This window comes from Leptidea sinapis, chromosome 34 (genome assembly GCF_905404315.1).
Source record: "Leptidea sinapis chromosome 34, ilLepSina1.1, whole genome shotgun sequence".
NCBI lineage: Eukaryota > Metazoa > Arthropoda > Insecta > Lepidoptera > Pieridae > Leptidea > Leptidea sinapis.
In genome coordinates this window covers 11231427-11248626 of record NC_066298.1, presented here as the reverse complement: position 1 = coordinate 11248626, position 17200 = coordinate 11231427, and the positions used below count along the sequence as shown (strand labels likewise).

At 31.5% G+C, this 17200-nt stretch overlaps 1 protein-coding gene and 1 long non-coding RNA gene across 2 annotated transcripts; both read right to left on the bottom strand.

The window, feature by feature from the left end:
- Positions 1-9866: 9866 nt before the first annotated feature.
- Positions 9867-10992, bottom strand: LOC126975130 (uncharacterized). Its single transcript, XR_007731640.1, has 2 exons — positions 10052-10992; positions 9867-9975 (listed from the first exon to the last, which is right to left on the bottom strand). It is a non-coding gene; the product is annotated as an uncharacterized LOC126975130 (long non-coding RNA).
- Positions 10993-11816: 824 nt separating this feature from the next.
- On the bottom strand, positions 11817-15152 carry LOC126975108 (60S ribosomal protein L23). The gene is made up of 4 exons (XM_050822934.1): positions 15069-15152; positions 14795-14878; positions 14328-14455; positions 11817-12034 (listed from the first exon to the last, which is right to left on the bottom strand). The coding sequence occupies exons 1-4, from the start codon at positions 15079-15081 to the stop codon at positions 11837-11839; spliced, it is 423 nt and encodes a 140-aa protein (XP_050678891.1). The 5' UTR covers positions 15082-15152; the 3' UTR covers positions 11817-11836.
- Between the last annotated feature and the right edge of the window lie 2048 nt (positions 15153-17200).

The following is a 17200-nucleotide window of genomic DNA, read 5'->3' as shown; positions in this document are numbered from 1 at the left end:
GTATATACGGTACATCCAAAGAATGCTGAATGTTTCTATTAACGTCTACTACTTCATGAAGTACGTGGACCAACTTCTTTTGAAGATCTTCGAACAGTAGATGGTTACATTTGCGAAACGTATCGTGAAGCATGCCAGCGTCGTGGTTTATTAGAAAATGATAATCAATGGGAGCAGGCAATGAAAGAGGCAGCAGAAACAGCAACAGCGAATCAACTGCGAGAACTCTTTGCTAAAATTCTAACATCGTGTAATCCTTCAATTCCGAATAGACTATGGCTGAAATATCGTGATAGTATGAGTGATGATATTCTAGCAAGACTACGTAGAGAAAATCAAGATATGAATATTACATTCAACGATAATATTTATAATGAAGCTTTGATAATTTTAGAAGATCGATGTTTCGCAATATGTAATCAAACTTTAGTTACTCTCGGAGTGCAATCTCCTAAAAGAAACGAATTAAGCGTGACTAATTCTGAATAATCAAAAGAACTTAATTATAATAAAGATGAATTGCAACGTTACATTGAAGAAAATGAACCAAAATTAACACGAACACAACGAATAGTATATAACACAATAATAAATCGTATTGAGACGCATGCAAGAGGAATAATCTTTTTAGATGCACCCGGAGGTACTGGAAAAACTTTCCTCATTAATTTGGTCCTAGCTACAATTCGGGTGAAAAATGAAATAGCATTAGCATTGGCATCCTCTGGAATTGCCGCGACATTAATGGAAGGTGGAAAAACGGCACATTCTGCACTAAATTTGCCATTAAATGTAGCTGAACAAGAATTCCCAGTCTGTAATATCACAAAATTTTCTGTACGTGGCCAAATTTTAATAAGATGCAAACTTATAATATAGGATGAGTGCACGATGGCTCATCGAAAATCACTGGAAGCGCTGGATAGAACATTACAGGATCTTCGGAAAAATACAAAACTAATGGGAGATGCTTTATTGCTACTATCAGGGGATTTTAGACAAACGTTACCAGTTATTCCAAAATCAACACCAGCTGACGAAATAAATGCATGTTTAAAGCGATCAATTTTTTGGAACAATGTTGAAAAGTTATCACTGACAGAAAATATGCGAGCGTTAATTACTGGAGATCCAAAAGCACAAGAGTTTGCCGACAATCTTTTGAAAATTGGGAATGGCACCTACCCACTAGATCCACAGTCTGGTAAAATAATTTTAACTGAAGAGATATGTCATGTGGTAGACACCGAAGAACACCTTATAGACAAAATTTATCCATCCATACAACAAAATTATTTAAATAAAACATGGTTGTCTGAGCGAACAATTTTGGTTACAAAAAATGATGCAGTAAAACGAATAAATGAAAAAATACAGGAAATGATACCGGGAGAGGAAAAAATCTATAAATCAATAGATACAATGATAAATCAAGATGAAAGTTTAAACTTTCCAACGGAATTTTTAAATTCATTAAACCCACCTGGTATGCCTTCTCATGAATTAAAGCTAAAAATTGGATCACCAGTCATATTAATGCGAAATCTTAATACGCCAAAATTGTGCAATGGTACAAGATTATGCGTAAAACAAATTTTGAACAACATCATTGAGGCAAGTTCTCACTGGCAAAGAAAAAGGAAACTTGGTTTTTATACCAAGAATTCCAATAATTTCGAATGATTTACCATTCTATTTTAAACGGTTACAATTTCCTGTACGATTAGCTTATGGTATGACTATCAATAAGGCGCAAGGTCAGACGTTCCGATTTTGTGGAGTTAATTTAAAAGAATCCTGTTTTTCACATGGTCAACTCTATGTAGCTTTTTCACGCGTAGGACAGAAAGAAAATTTATTTGTTTATGCACCAGAATGCAAAACTGTAAACGTAGTATATAAGAATGTATTTCAATAAAAATGTTTAGGATATCAGTTAATGTTAGATGATAAAAGATATTAATGTCAACTTAGTCGTAAGATTTTAATGTAAAAATAAGTAAGATCAATAAATTAATAAGAAAAGAGAAAATGTGTCTTTTATGTGAAAAAATTGTGAAGTAAGTAGTGATAAATTATTAACATTAACAAATAAGTATACAATTAAAAATGACCCAGCGAAGCGGGTATTCATAGCTAGTTGAAACATAAAATGGAAACTGAGGATCATGTTGATTTATTTTGTAATTAAGAATTTTTTTTTTTTTTGAATAAAAAAATTAAAGTTTTAGTATTCATACATCATACATTTTTTTTGAGAAAATCATGATTATTTTTATAATAAAATCATGATTAATTAAGTAGAGCATGTTGGTACTGATATTATAAACTAAATTTACACTATATCACCAAAAGTTGAATGTTAATAATACGTCTACTTATTAATTTATTTTTTACAAAAATTTCTTATCAGATAAACAAAACAAGGATATGATCTATTCTATTAAAATACATATAAATTTATTTATAGTAAAAGAAGTAATAAGAATGTTACATGGACTTCTATTTGAGTCTACTTCATTCTTTGAAAAATCTAAAACTGTTGAAATCAAGTTGGGTACCATCAATATCTTCTAGTTCTTCTTCGGAATCATCATTAAATAACATTTAACGGATCTTCATGTATCTTCTCTCTCGTTGTAATCGTTCGCGCTCCCAAAACTCATCATCACTATCTGAACTGAAATCATTGTCGCTGTGGTAATCAAAATTATCTTCATTTTCATTTGGATTATCGCTTGCTTGAAGCTTATCACTATCATCTTCAATAGGAAGATCAGAAGTTTCTTCATTATGAAGAGTTTCAACAGGAACATGCTCATGATCTTCTGCATTAGACTGCTTAGAAATGTCCGATGCATGGCTACAAGTGATTCCATTACAATTACGACAGTGAAATGAAATGAAATTTTATTTGTAGGAAACATTGTACTTAAGATGTTAACAATATAATGGATAATCCAATATGTTTCGTCAATTGACATGCAAAATATGTTACAAAATTGTCTAAACACTACTCGTACTGTTATACCGAAACATGTCGGATTTCACAATGATATTAATAATATTTATAAAATGAAATTTTAAGATATTATAATATGAGACGTAAATAACTTAATAATTCATTTAGTACCTATGTATAATATTAACAAATTCAATGTCATAAAAGTATATTAATTTACATATATTATTATCAAATCGACTAATTCATTTTGTATTGAAAAAATCATTTAAACTATAGAAGCACTTATTTGTTAAACACTGATGCAGTCTTCTTTTAAAAACTTTGAACGGTAAATCTTTCAATTCATTGGGCAGTTTATTATTTATTTTCACAGACATGCTGTAACAATTTCTACTAAAAGATGCATTTCTACAGAAGGGCATTATGAGTTTATTTGGATACCTTGTATTTAAAACCTTCTGGCTTTTTTTTGTATAGAAATCACACATATGTTTTTGAACAAATAGGCTTATTTCATAAATGTATAGGCATGGCAGCGATAGAATTTTCAATTTTTTAAATAGCGGTCGACAAGAATCTAGGGGGCCGGCTCCACAAACCGCCGTGATACACTTCTTCTGTCCAATAAATAAATGCCTTATGCTCACCGAGTTGCCCCATATGACCAATCCATATCTTAAAGCTGAAACCACGAATGCATGATTTTATTTATTTTTATTTATTTAATAGGAAGCCCACGTTGCATACAATGTATTACCTTATAGTATTTTACACATTAATTACTTATATTATTTAACATCGTATACCCCATTTACGGGCTAACTCGACATGCAATTAATTACTTAATTAAATTACAAGTACTCAAAAACATTATTAACATAATATGACAATTTCTTCGTTTACTTACTAATTATCTAATTTACTCAATAAATTGGTTACCTAAACAAAAATATAAAAAACTTATCACTCTAAACAAAAAAAAAACTAAATTTTATATAAACTAAATTTAAAATACAGCAACTATTATTAAATACGAAAAAAAAAACGGATGATATTATTTAATTAAATGATTTTTAATTTTGCGCTTGAAAATCGATGCAGAGTTCCAAAATATGTCCAACTCTGCTATTTTAAATATATTGATATAGGACATTACAATTCTGTTAATAGGAGCGGCCCTACCTAGGTTACTCTTTGTAATTATTGGCATAAAAGTAATTTTATTTTTAATATGTGACCGTGCATTTTGTCTTGGAACTGCTAACCTTATTCTGTTTAATAAGTTCGGGCTATCAATAGCTCCATTTACAATTTTATGCAAAAAACAGAGATCTATTGAGTTTCTACGATTGCATAGTGATATAGTTTTATAATGTTTTAAGAGATCGTTGGTATTATTAATTTCTTTTAATATACTGTTCTTGTAGGCTAAGTGTCGTAAGAATTTTTTTTGTACTCTTTCTATTCTGTCTTTATGCACTTGATAGTTAGGATTCCATACAACAGAGCAATATTCAAGTTTACTTCTAATCATTGAATTAAACAGCGTTAATTTTGTGGATGATCTTTTAAATTCTTTTGTACTTCTTGTTATGAAACCTAAAAGTTTAAGAGCATTACTCACCAGATTATCAATGTGTGGTATGAAACTCAACTTACAATCTAGAATGATCCCGAGATCATTTATTTGATTGACCGTTTCTAATATGTTGCCATTTATACTGTAATCAAAATTAATATTTCTTATTTTTCTGCTGAAGGTGATACTGTAACATTTCAAATGATTTAATTTTAGATTATTTTCATTGCACCAAACCGAAAGTCTATCTAAATCCTGTTGCATATTAATCGAGTCTTCAATATTATTTATTTCAGTATACATCTTGAGGTCATCTGCATAAAGATGGAATTGGCAAAACTTAAAACATTTGACTATGTCATTAATGAAAATACCAAACAACGTGGGGCCCAGATTGGAACCCTGCGGAACACCAGATGTCGCAATAAAAGTATTTGACTGGTACCCTCCAATAACAACACTCATCTCACGGTTTTTTAAAAATGAGCCCATCCATTGAATAAGATTCCCACAAATACCGTATGCCCCAAGTTTTGCCAACAAAATGCGGTGATCAACGACATCAAATGCTTTTGCTAAATCTGTGTAAACACAGTCAATTTGATTTGAACTATCTATGGCAACTGATAAATCATCGACAAACAATGCTAAATTAGATATAGTAGACCTCTTTTTAAGAAAGCCATGCTGGTTCTGTATCATCTTAAGTGCCATGATAATATCGGACAGATTAATGATTCAAATACCTTTGAAAATACTGATAATATACAAATGTGCCTATACTTAGTTATATCTTTTCTGTCACCACTCTTAAACACAGGGACTACTCTAGCCTTTTTCCATATTTTAGGAAATTCGCCTTCTGCTAATGATTTATTAAATATCAACGTTAATGGCCTTGCTAACAGAGCCGCGCATTGCTTAATAAATAAAGCTGGTATATCATCAGGGCCCGGCCCTTTATTAATGTCGAGGCTGCTCAGTTGTTTTTTTACATCTTCTTCCTTTATAGCTATACTATCCAAATAACAAATGGGAAAATAATTAATGTTTGTAGTTGTTTGCAATACAGATCTTTGGGGTGATGTATACACACTAGAAAAATGAATACCAAACTGGTTACAACTATCTGAACCATTTGAAAACGAACAATCATTCAGCGTCATTAAAGCTGGATAATCGCATTTATTCTACGCTTTTTTTTCAAATACGTGAAAAAATATTTAGGATTAATTTTTATGCTACTCTCCACCATTTCTAGGTAACTTTTATAGTCCATATTTATAATAATTTCACATCTATCTCTTAATAATTTAAATTCTATTTCATCTAGCGGATTACGGTATTTTTTTAAATAATATTCTATATTTGTTCTTTTCTGCCAATCAAGTTTTTAGAATACCACACTGGATAACGAGTTTTGTTTAGCACCCTTTTTTTTGGAATACACTTTCAATAACTTTATATAACTCAGTATAAAATATTTCCGTCAATTCATTTACGTCATCAAAACTACTAAAAAGAATCTCCCATTTGATTTCAGCAAGCTCTCTATTAATAACCTCATAGTCAGCATTTCTAAAATTGTGTTTCATTATTACATTAGATATAAACAATGAATCTTTATAATCAATTTCAAAGTTAATTTCAAGTGGTGGGTGATATTTATCTATAGAGCAAGCACTAAAATCACTATTTTCTACAGTAATGTTGTTTAATGTACTAAAAACAAGATCTAGGATTTTGCCATACGCATTACTTATCCCATTAAATTGAGATAAATTAGTCAGTGCCATGAAATCATTTATAAGAACAGCTGCTGGGCCATTATTAATCTGAATATTTCTTTTTTGACAATCTTCTACATTATCCCACTTAATTGATGGTATATTAAAGTCACCAATTACTACAGTTTGTAGTTGCTTATTTACTAATATCGTTTCGACATTCTGTACAAAGCTTAGAAGAGTGTCATACTTAAGTGGCGAGGGAATATATACAGCACATATAGAAATTGTGTTTGAGTTTACTATTAAGTTTACCCAGAGATCTTCAAATTTAGTTTCCCAAGAATGAACTCTGTAACATTTATATTTTTTCAATACCACAATTAAAACCCCTCCACCATCCAATTTACTTGTAGTGGTGGTGTCACGATCGCGACGAAATACATTATACCTATCGTCAATGAACTCATGATTTGAAACGCCATTGTTGAGCCAGGTTTCAGTAAATATAATGATGTCAAAGTCCAGAGTTAAGAATTGCAAGATAAATATCATTCGTTTTTGTACGTACTCCTCTTACATTTTGATAGAATAGTTTTAAATGTTTTACCATGAAAAATAATAGAGTTTATTTACTATGGACACAGGGATATAGATTATAAATAATCTTGTGTATAATAATGTCTTTAGGTTAATGTGGCTAGGAATTTCTTCGATTTCACCAATATAACGTCACTAGATATTGCTTTTCTTTTGCAAATAAACGTGCTGCTGCATAGATATCCTTTGCTGTGGATGACAAATGCTCTGATATGTATACAGGCTTCTTATCACCAGATATTCCAAAATGAGTTGTATTTAATTTATTTTCTTTATTTGCTTTGTTAAAATTAATTACACCAGCCAAAAACTTATCACGCAGTAGTTGAGAACTAAATTTGACAATAACAGACCTTGGGCGGGAGGAATCTTTGTTCAGCTTAGCGACACGCGTGCACTTTATGAGACTTTCTTCCGTTAATGGAGTGTTTATAACCTTCCCAATCTGTTGCACAGCCTTGACTAAGTTTTCTCCTCTAAACTCCGGAATACAATGCAACTCAATGTTTCCTGCTCTAGCCTCTTTATCGAGTATATTAATTGTATTAGTATGGCTTTTTACAAGTTCCCTGAGTTCACTATTGTCTTTTTTTAATGATACAATCTCCTTCTTTGCTTCCTCTAGCTCCTGTTTTATTGTATCAAAATGACTTGACAGATAATCTAGGGATGCCTTAATGTTTTGTAAACCGCTTAATTCTTCGCGAATTTTCCTTAATTCAACACTGACCGTTAGAGAAATAACTTCCTTCACTTCTTTTCTTATCGCCAATAACCAGTCGTTAGAATCCACCGCGCCTTCGCTAATATTTATGCTTTCAAGTGTTGTCGAGGGCAATTTACTTTGACAGGTCGGGCAAATCCACTGCCCTCGAGTCACAGGCGATTTAGACCCAGATGGCACAATGCATTCAAAGTGATATAGCGATTGACATTTGACGCATTTAATCCTTTTTTGTGTAACGAGCACGTTAATTTTGCAAACATTACATTCATTAGACATCTTACTAAGTATATACTTTATGAATAAATTGCATCAACAGAAATAAAATATATTGGGGAAGCCAGGTACATAAACGGCAATGAGTGAGATTTTAAGTGTTCAATATCTAGATTGAGTAGAGAATAGTAATAACATTAAAATTATATTAATTTAAAATATTTTTTATAAATTAAATTAAAAATGATTATAATAATAAAAAAGTAACACAGAAAAAAAATTGAAAATTCTGGTATTCGAACTCGTATCCCATGAAGTATAGTAGACGACACGCAATGTTAGTGAATAGGCTATTCACAACATACAGTTCTGTTTGAAATTTTACATTGGAATAATGGGCAAACGATAATTTATTACGGTCACCACTTATTATTCTGTCAGCTGATTACTATTTTGTAAGTACCCACTTTACTTTTCACTTTCTTGCACCAGATTTTATTTATGTTGTATATTTTAGACACTTCACTTTTATTGTATTTTAATGTTAATCATTACGCTATGAATTATAATTATAAGTGTGGAAAACAATATAATGATATTTTGAAGTGTAACTTGAGCACGATCACTGAATTTAATATGTTTGATTTTCTAATAACAAACAGTGCCACAGTATTAATTGGATTATGTTGTATTTAACTAAAAAACTATAAGTTAAAAATAATAATTAATGCACTAGGATGACTGTACTATCGATTAAAATTTAAGGTAAGACTTTCACATGAATATCATTAGTTAAATATTTATCTTAACGTTAACTAAGTACTTGTTGACATCGCACGACAACAACAATGCCATTAGCGCTGTTTTTTTACCTATCGTTTTTGATACGCGTTAAGGGCAAATACATGTTGGTTAATTTTTTTTGCTAATTTTGTCAACATGTGACTTGAAGGACAAGTTGCTGTCTAAAGAAATACCAAGAAAATTGACAAGTTGTGCTACTTTAATATTCTCATTATGATAATTTACATTAATATCTTTTCCTTTCCCATTCTTATTATAATACTGCATATACATTGTTTTTTTTATATTTACAGTCAGGTTATTTTCAGTAAGCCATTCAATTGTGTCCTTTATTGTTTTATTAATTTCTATATCATATGTCAATTCATTGTTACATTTAATTACAATAGAGATGTCATCAGCAAAAAGAGTACAGCTAAAAGTAGTAATGCTAGGTAAGTCGTTTATGTAGATTATGAATAGAAGTGGACCCAATATACTTCCTTGTGGTACACCTTTTGTTATAAGTCTAAGTTCTGATCGATAAGGTATTACTTCTTGTTTATTATTTAATTTAGCAATTTCAACGTATCGAGTACGGTTTGAAAGATAACTTTTAAGTCGTTTGCTAGACCTCGAATACCATATTGAGCGCATTTATCTAATAGTTTTTCATGATAAACATTGTCAAAAGCTTTGCTCATATCAATAAATACTGATGTTATTGGAATTTTTGTGTCCATGCATTCAGATATTTTTTTATTAGCGAAACACACGCTAAAGTTGTTGATTTTCCTTTTTGGGAACCATTTTGTTCCTCCAAAATAATATTATGTTTTGTTAAAAAAGATGTTAATCGCTTGTGCAGTATCTTTTCAAAAATTTTTGAGATAACAGGAATGAGTGTGATTGGTCGATAGTTGTTAACATCCTTTTTATCACCCGCTTTGAGTAAAGGTGTTACTTTTGACTTTTTTAAATTTGATGGGAACTTACCTTCTTCAAAAGATAGATTTATTAAGTAGGCTAGGACTGGAGCTAGTTCCTATGCACATTCCTTTATTACCTTTGTTGCAATTTCATCGCAGCCCGTGGAATTTGAATTATTAAGTGACTTAATAACGGTTATTATCTCCATTTCATCAGTTGGCATTAAGAAAATATATGAATTGTTATGTTTTAATTTATATGCAGGTTTTTTATTTTTCACATTTTGACTTTGACTTTGAATGACTGTATTTATAAAATAATTATTAAAAATAGTAGCAACTTAGTTGGATTATTTATAATTTTATTTTCATAATTAATTGGAACGGCGTATACGAGCTTCTTGACATGTACAACGCTTGTTTGTACAATTACCGGTGCAGCCACAGAACATCTGAAAATAAAATTTCGTTAATAAATGCAATTTTAGTACAAAAGAAAATGATAAATTATTGAAATTTTATTTTTACCTGATTCAATAATTCCTTCGGAGCCGCATCATCAGTGGTCATGACTGGAACCATCATTATGTTGAGCCGTTTCCAACCCCATTCTTGTGGTTGTAAATTATTACCTAACCATAATTGCATTTGATAATAAACTCTTTTTGCGTGTTGAGTTAAAGCTGAAGTAGTTGGAGGTAAGCTTGAAAGTCGAATTTCAGCTTGTGATTGAGCTGATAAAGCAACAACACGTCTATAACGAATATTACCCATATCCATGTCATCATCATTTATCCCATATAATTTCAAAATTATTTTCTTTGCAGCTTCTTCTAAATTTTTAGTACTAACATCGAAGTTGCAGAATTCTTTCGCAGTTATTCTTAAGTCTTCATTCTTTTCTAATAATTTAATAATAGCTTTTTTACCTTTCCCGAAAATAGCACTAGTGGTGACGGGTGTCGCAGCCTGGAAATGCATGCGCAGAGTATGTATTTCTTAAACCGTTTATTTTCCACCTTTGAGTACAAAGTATTATTTGATCTTTTGAAATTTTTTTATTAATAAAAAATAAAATTTCTTAATTACAAAATAAATCAACATGATCCTCAGTTTCCATTTTATGTTTCAATAACACACATTTCAAAAATCAAATAAATAACTTACAAGTACCTATACGAAATATATAATTACTTGACTGCGTTATTACAATATTTTTTGGAGTTCATAGTTAACAAGAATAACAACACGATATCAGCAATATTATAAAAAAAACGTGGTTATAGTCAACAATAGAGTGTAAAAACATACACAAATGTACAATGCCCAAAACAGTCCGATCAACGCGCAGCATTTCCGCGCATCAGTCCAATACAACTGCTGTAGGAGTAACAGAGACAGTTTATGCATAATAGGAGTGACAGAGATGAATTATTATTCCGAGTCCCAAAGTTTTAGATGCAAATATCTCTTTTTCTATTGCATTTACGAGGAAAGTGATAATAAACATATATGTAGATTCTTTTATTATCTATCGATTTTGTTTGAATGTTTTTTCGCTAAAAATTATATTTTCGAAGAAAATCGCCAAAAAGCTGTTTATAACTATGTGCTTTATAGTGATTTGATTGCTAGGTAAATACACAAGTGATGGAAATTTTGACAGAGTACTGGGTCCTCCACAATTCGAGTTCCTCTGCGTTGCCACGATTTTAATGTTTAGTAGTGATACTGGGCATCCCAATGTACCAGATCAAAGATGAGAACGATATTTGTATTGAAGTAGTGTTCGACAATACTTTAAAAAAAATATGAATAATGATATGTCATTGAAGATGCAGTAATTTATGATAACATAATATGTTATGTTATCATAAATTGAAACAGGTATCGATTTAAGAACATTTATTGAATTAGGCGTTACTTTGCGGAAATCCATAATTATACAAATGATTTAAGTTTTCTTTAGTGTTAATTCCGCCAATATTTGTTTTTAAAACAATTCGACACGTGTTTCGCCTCTACACGAGGCATCTTCAGGAAGTGTTGTCTCGCTAAAATCTGGCACGAGATGATTCTTCTGACTCCTTATTTTTTTACTCGTCCATGTGTTGAATGAGCTTCCTTGTGCCGTGTTTCTAGGACGATACAACATAAGTACATACGTTCAAAAAAACGCGTACTCCTTTCTAATTATCCTCTTCTTACATACAAAAACAGTTTATTGTTTACTTTTAGAAACTCAGTTGGTTATTAAATCTGTTAGTATATCATGACATAAAATAAAAAACAATTTTAATTCTTAACATATATTCAGGCTATAGAACTCGCGTTAGACGCGATACGGGGCCAGAGATCGGCACATTCCTTTGCTACAGGTCCTGTGATAGCAGATCCCTTCATTTCTCCCTTATTGTTCACTATAACACCTGCATTGTCCTCAAAGTATATGAACACTCCATCCCGCCTTCTGAATGGTTTTCGTTGCCTGATTACCACTGCTGGCATTACCTAGTAACAATATGTAAAATTATAATTTTATAAGTTATCATTTTCTAACATGGTGAGCTGTGAAGTTGTCCCAATAAGAGATGTGTTGTCGTGATTTCTATGCTTTTGTGTCATAATTGTTCACACAATTTTAAGCCCACTTTGTTGTGTATCAAAACAATAAAAAATTCAAATATTTCCTTCACAGGGGCAGTCAGATTACACACAAATTACAGAGCTAAGTTAGTCACTTGTTCCTTAGCTTATTCCTCTTGCATAAATCCTTTCACACAATTTCTAGTCCAGACTAGGCCTTCTCAGTACATCCTCAATTTTATTGTAAAATGTTTGCCCTAGGTCAGTTGTTCAAAACACTACATCCATATTCTCCAAGAGCCTAAAGGGAAGATCCAGCCTAGGGCCCCAGCACTCATTGAAGTTGATATGGTTTTAAGGGTAAATTTTGAGATTAACATGTATATTTCTGTAATAAATATCTCTGTTGTGGTGTCTGTGGAGGTACTGAAGAAGGTCCACCTCCTGTTTTAAACAGGCTGCCATGTTGTCTTGCTCGAGCTTTATAAGCATATCTTATCTTTTGTAATGAATTTCACGAAAAACTTATTTCAAAAACACAAAATCACAACAATCAAGACACTGATACAACTCTTAGACTGCATGGACTATTGTCATTGTAAAAATAATCAGTCAGTTTATTTTATTTGTTGTTTTCAGACTATTATGAACTTTCCTGCAATTCCAAAAGAAACACCTATGGGTGTGGCGGTATATCTTATGATATACTGCCACAGTTATATATTATAGTTACATTAAACCTACTATAGATAACTAAACTGTTTACATTTTTTTACCTATTTTAATAGCAACAGTATGGGTACTATAATTGTTATGGTTATTATTACTAAGCAAATTGCACAGATTTTAAATACAAGTTGAATGAGAAATAACTTGAAAGACTTTTTTATTATAATTAAATGAAGGACTGTGTGCTTATCTACCAACTTACCAATAAAAATTTAATAACATACACATATAAATAAATTGATTGTATATAATATGTTATTGTTACACTGCAAGACTTTTCAATGGCTAGTTTTATCTCTAAAATTAAAATAATTTAGTTCAGTTTTGTCTGCATAAAAAACTAGCCACAATAATATTATACCATGTGGTTATGTAAACAAACAAGATCTGTGTTGCTTAATTAATTGTTTATGATTATTATTCACACATCATTAATTAACCGTTTGAGAAAAATTATGTGAAACACAATTATGTTTAAGAATAAACCATTAAGTATTATTTAAATTCAATTAATTACAGATTGCTGTTGCATGTGGAATTACTCTCTAGGAAAAAGGGGGAAAGTAACTTCTCTTATCAACTCGAACGCATAGCCAGCACGACAGTTGAATTCATTGAAGTACATTAAGCATTCTGAGAGAATAGCTTTCAGTTCCCAAATTATAATAACTAGTTAATAGGTCAATATTTTTATAGCTTGAAGTATTAAAATACCTACTAAACACCTTTAGATATCCACAACTACAAGATATATGTAGCTCAACAGTAAGGTAAGTATATATTAATAATCTTATTAATAATAATAAAATAAATCATAATCAGTGTTACAGGTACAGTGAAAGAGGGAAATACATAAAAATACACACAAAGTTGACATGACACTTCTAGCAAAATAAGAAATACTATTAAGTAATTTGATTATTTTTGCTTAAGAGTAAATCTTTAAGGTTATTTGAATTAACCTTTGTGTTCCGGGAAACTCTGATAATGCACACATGCCTCAGATCAGCAACTTTTTGGCGCAGGCAGTGTTCTGTCAATGCCTATTATTTTATATGAATTAATAGATAGCTTATGAGTGAATGATATATAATGCCATGCAAAATAAACCATCTTATAAATTAAATAATGGATAGAACACTGGTGAAGGAATAGTTTGCCTTACAGCACTCTCAGTTTTGGTGCATCTATTGCAATGGGGCACTGCCAATTTCGGAAGGTTAACAATCTGACAAAGAAGTGGTCATATTATGTCATATATATAGTCAGAAATTATGGTTTATTTATCTCTGACTCAACCATGGTGTAGTGTAGTCCAATTGCTCAGTCAGCCAAGTATATCAACATTCTGTTTTTAAACAGCTCTGGAGAATATATTAGCGAAACCCTTGGTGTATCATCATTGCAATTAAAACTACACTTCTTCATCAAACAAATGCTTGTTACAGAACTATGTTTACTTGTCATTTGATATTTAAATGGTACAAACCTTTTTCCTGAGTTCTGGTTTACCCTTCTTAACAGTAGCAACAATCATGTCACCAGATCCAGCAGCAGGCAGTCTGTTCAAGCGTCCTTTGATACCCTGGACAGCTATGACATACAAGTTCTTTGCTCCTGAAAATTAAATAGGAAATTGTGAAAACACATGTTAACAATGTAATGTAGTGAACTGTATATTAGAAAAGTATTTTTAACAAACATTAGCGATATATCACTAACCTAACACCAGTTTGAGATATTCTGAATTGAGAACTCAATAAAAACAGCCAAATGTGACCATATTATCATGGCAAATTTTAACAATAATTGTGTATAAAGTTATATGTACATCACAATAGACAAGCAAATAAAAGTATTTATAATCAAAACATCATGGTGTTCCAAGTAATTAAATTGTAGGTTATCCTACTTCAAAATAATATGGAATTATAGGTTACATTTTTAATATCTTACCAGTATTATCTGCGCAGTTTATTACTGCTCCTACTGGCAGACCCAGTGAGATGCGAAACTTCGCTCCCGCGGAACCTCCACGTCCTTAAAATTTAAAATACACATTTTGAAAACATATTTTCACTAACACTTAACATGAAACAAATTCATGAAAGTAATATAAAATTAATTAAAATTTTCACTTTAAATATAAGCGGGATGATATGTGTGCATCGAAATGCCATATTTAAGTTGATTCAATTTGGATTAAAACGGATTTATTTAATTCACGAACCTCTCTTGGACATTTTGTTGTGATAATTTTGGGAAAAGGAGCTAGAAAGGTTTCCGTATAGTTTACATCAAAGTAATGTCATACTCAAAAGTCAAATGTCATATTCTTGTCTACTCTATTCTTTGTATTTTTTCTATGCTTTACCTACGTAAGGGCCATCATAATTTTGCAGGTCAAGTTGAGGTATGGTGATGTAGCCTTTCCGCATCAGCCGTGCCCGCGGGCACTGGTAATTCAAAATACAATGAGAGCGGCTGTGCCGCGGGGCACTCTTTTACCTCATCCAGTTTTCACCCTTATTAGGTGTACAAGATGGTTTATTTGCCTACGCAGTTATGAACGAGTGAATTCCCAAACACATTTCGATCCGTTACGATTCAAGGCCACCAATATTCGACGTCATAGCTTTACGGACAAAGCACTTATGTGTCCACTTGTTCCCGGCCGGCGCAGCGAGCGGTCGTTATCAAGACTTTACACGAAGATCGTTCTTTGTGGAGATTTAAGCTTAATTTTATAATTAACATATACTATTCATTACAAAAACATAAAAGGAAATAAATAAAACAAGTAATTAACAATAATTACAATATTTATTTTAAAATATACCTATTTTTACACTTTTTTTCGAATCAAAAGTCTTTGTGAAATAAAAAAGAAAGACAATATGAATAATTTATACATGGTCTTATAGCTTGTTTCAATAGCTTTCAGTGACAGTCACTCAAATCACCCTAGTTATAAGCATTTTATAACTACACGTAAAATAATACACACGGGGAAAATGCCGCGAAAATGCCGGAAGCTTGCCGATCTACAGTGTACAGCGAGATCCGGAGCGCGCCGATGCGGAAAGGGTAGTACTAGAAAATAACACAAATAATTTGTACGTATTATATTATTGTTACGAGTAATATTCATCGGTTTTTCTTTATAACACTATTAACCATAAAGTAAATTGTGAGTACCTGCTCAGTCGCGTTGCACTTAAGGCCCCTTATAAGTATCCGAGAGCTAAATTATCCAAAATTTTCTATACCCGAATTAAAGATTACTACTAGAATTTGAATTTGAATATAAGAATGACTGGTAGATTGATTGTGCCTTTTTTGTAGATATGAATAAACACTTGACTGATCTGAATGTAAAGTTACAGGATAAAACTCTGATTGTCACTTAAATGTAGTCATATATTCAAACATTTGAAACAAAGTCGAGGCTGTGGAAAAGCAGAAAAATAAAATTCATTGGCACAGTGAACCAAAAAAAAATTGATGCATATTCTCAACTTCTGCAAAATTTGACTACGGAATTTTACAATCATTTGAATACTTTCACAAAATGAATGAAATGGAATTCTCGATTTTCAGCAATCCATACAATTTTGCTTCACAGGCACCAGTTCATTTGCAAATGGAGTTGATAGTAATTCAATCGGAGAGTATTTTGAAAGAATAAATATAATGAGATAAAAGCTCTTACATTTTATACACAATATTTCAAGAGATTGGATAGTAGCCCGGAATTAGCACCGACATGCAGCATGCATTCTTTGCATGTTTGGTAGCACATATAACGGAACATCTGCTAACATAAGTTAATGTTCCGTTATGAAAATAAATGAGAATAAACATAGCACAAGACTTACGAATGAACATCTCCAATCATTTTTTTTCATTAAATAAATATTTACAAAATGTCACTTCATTTCAGCTGTATATTTTTAGATACATAATAAAAGAATTATGATTATTGAAAACAATTAAAAAAAAATACTACTTAGTTGACGAAAGTGCTACGAAGTGTCACACAAAGAGGAGACCACGTATACATTTTCCTATTTGTGTCTCTATCGTCTCGCTTTTTCGTTTCATGGAGTTTCAAATCAGAACGATTCTAAAGAAGTTTCACTTCAAAAATACGTACTTTCACTGGTCACAAGTCTAACCTAATGTCAGCCAAATGATTCACCAACAATTAATATAAAAACAATTAATAAATAAGGTACGACACATGTGACATTGTGTCCTACCATATGTTACTTCCGTGACCTGGGTAATTTTAGTTCTTGTTCGCACGGTGGACCGTGGACCACGGTGGACCGTGACCATGCTGGAGCATGGACCGGTAGA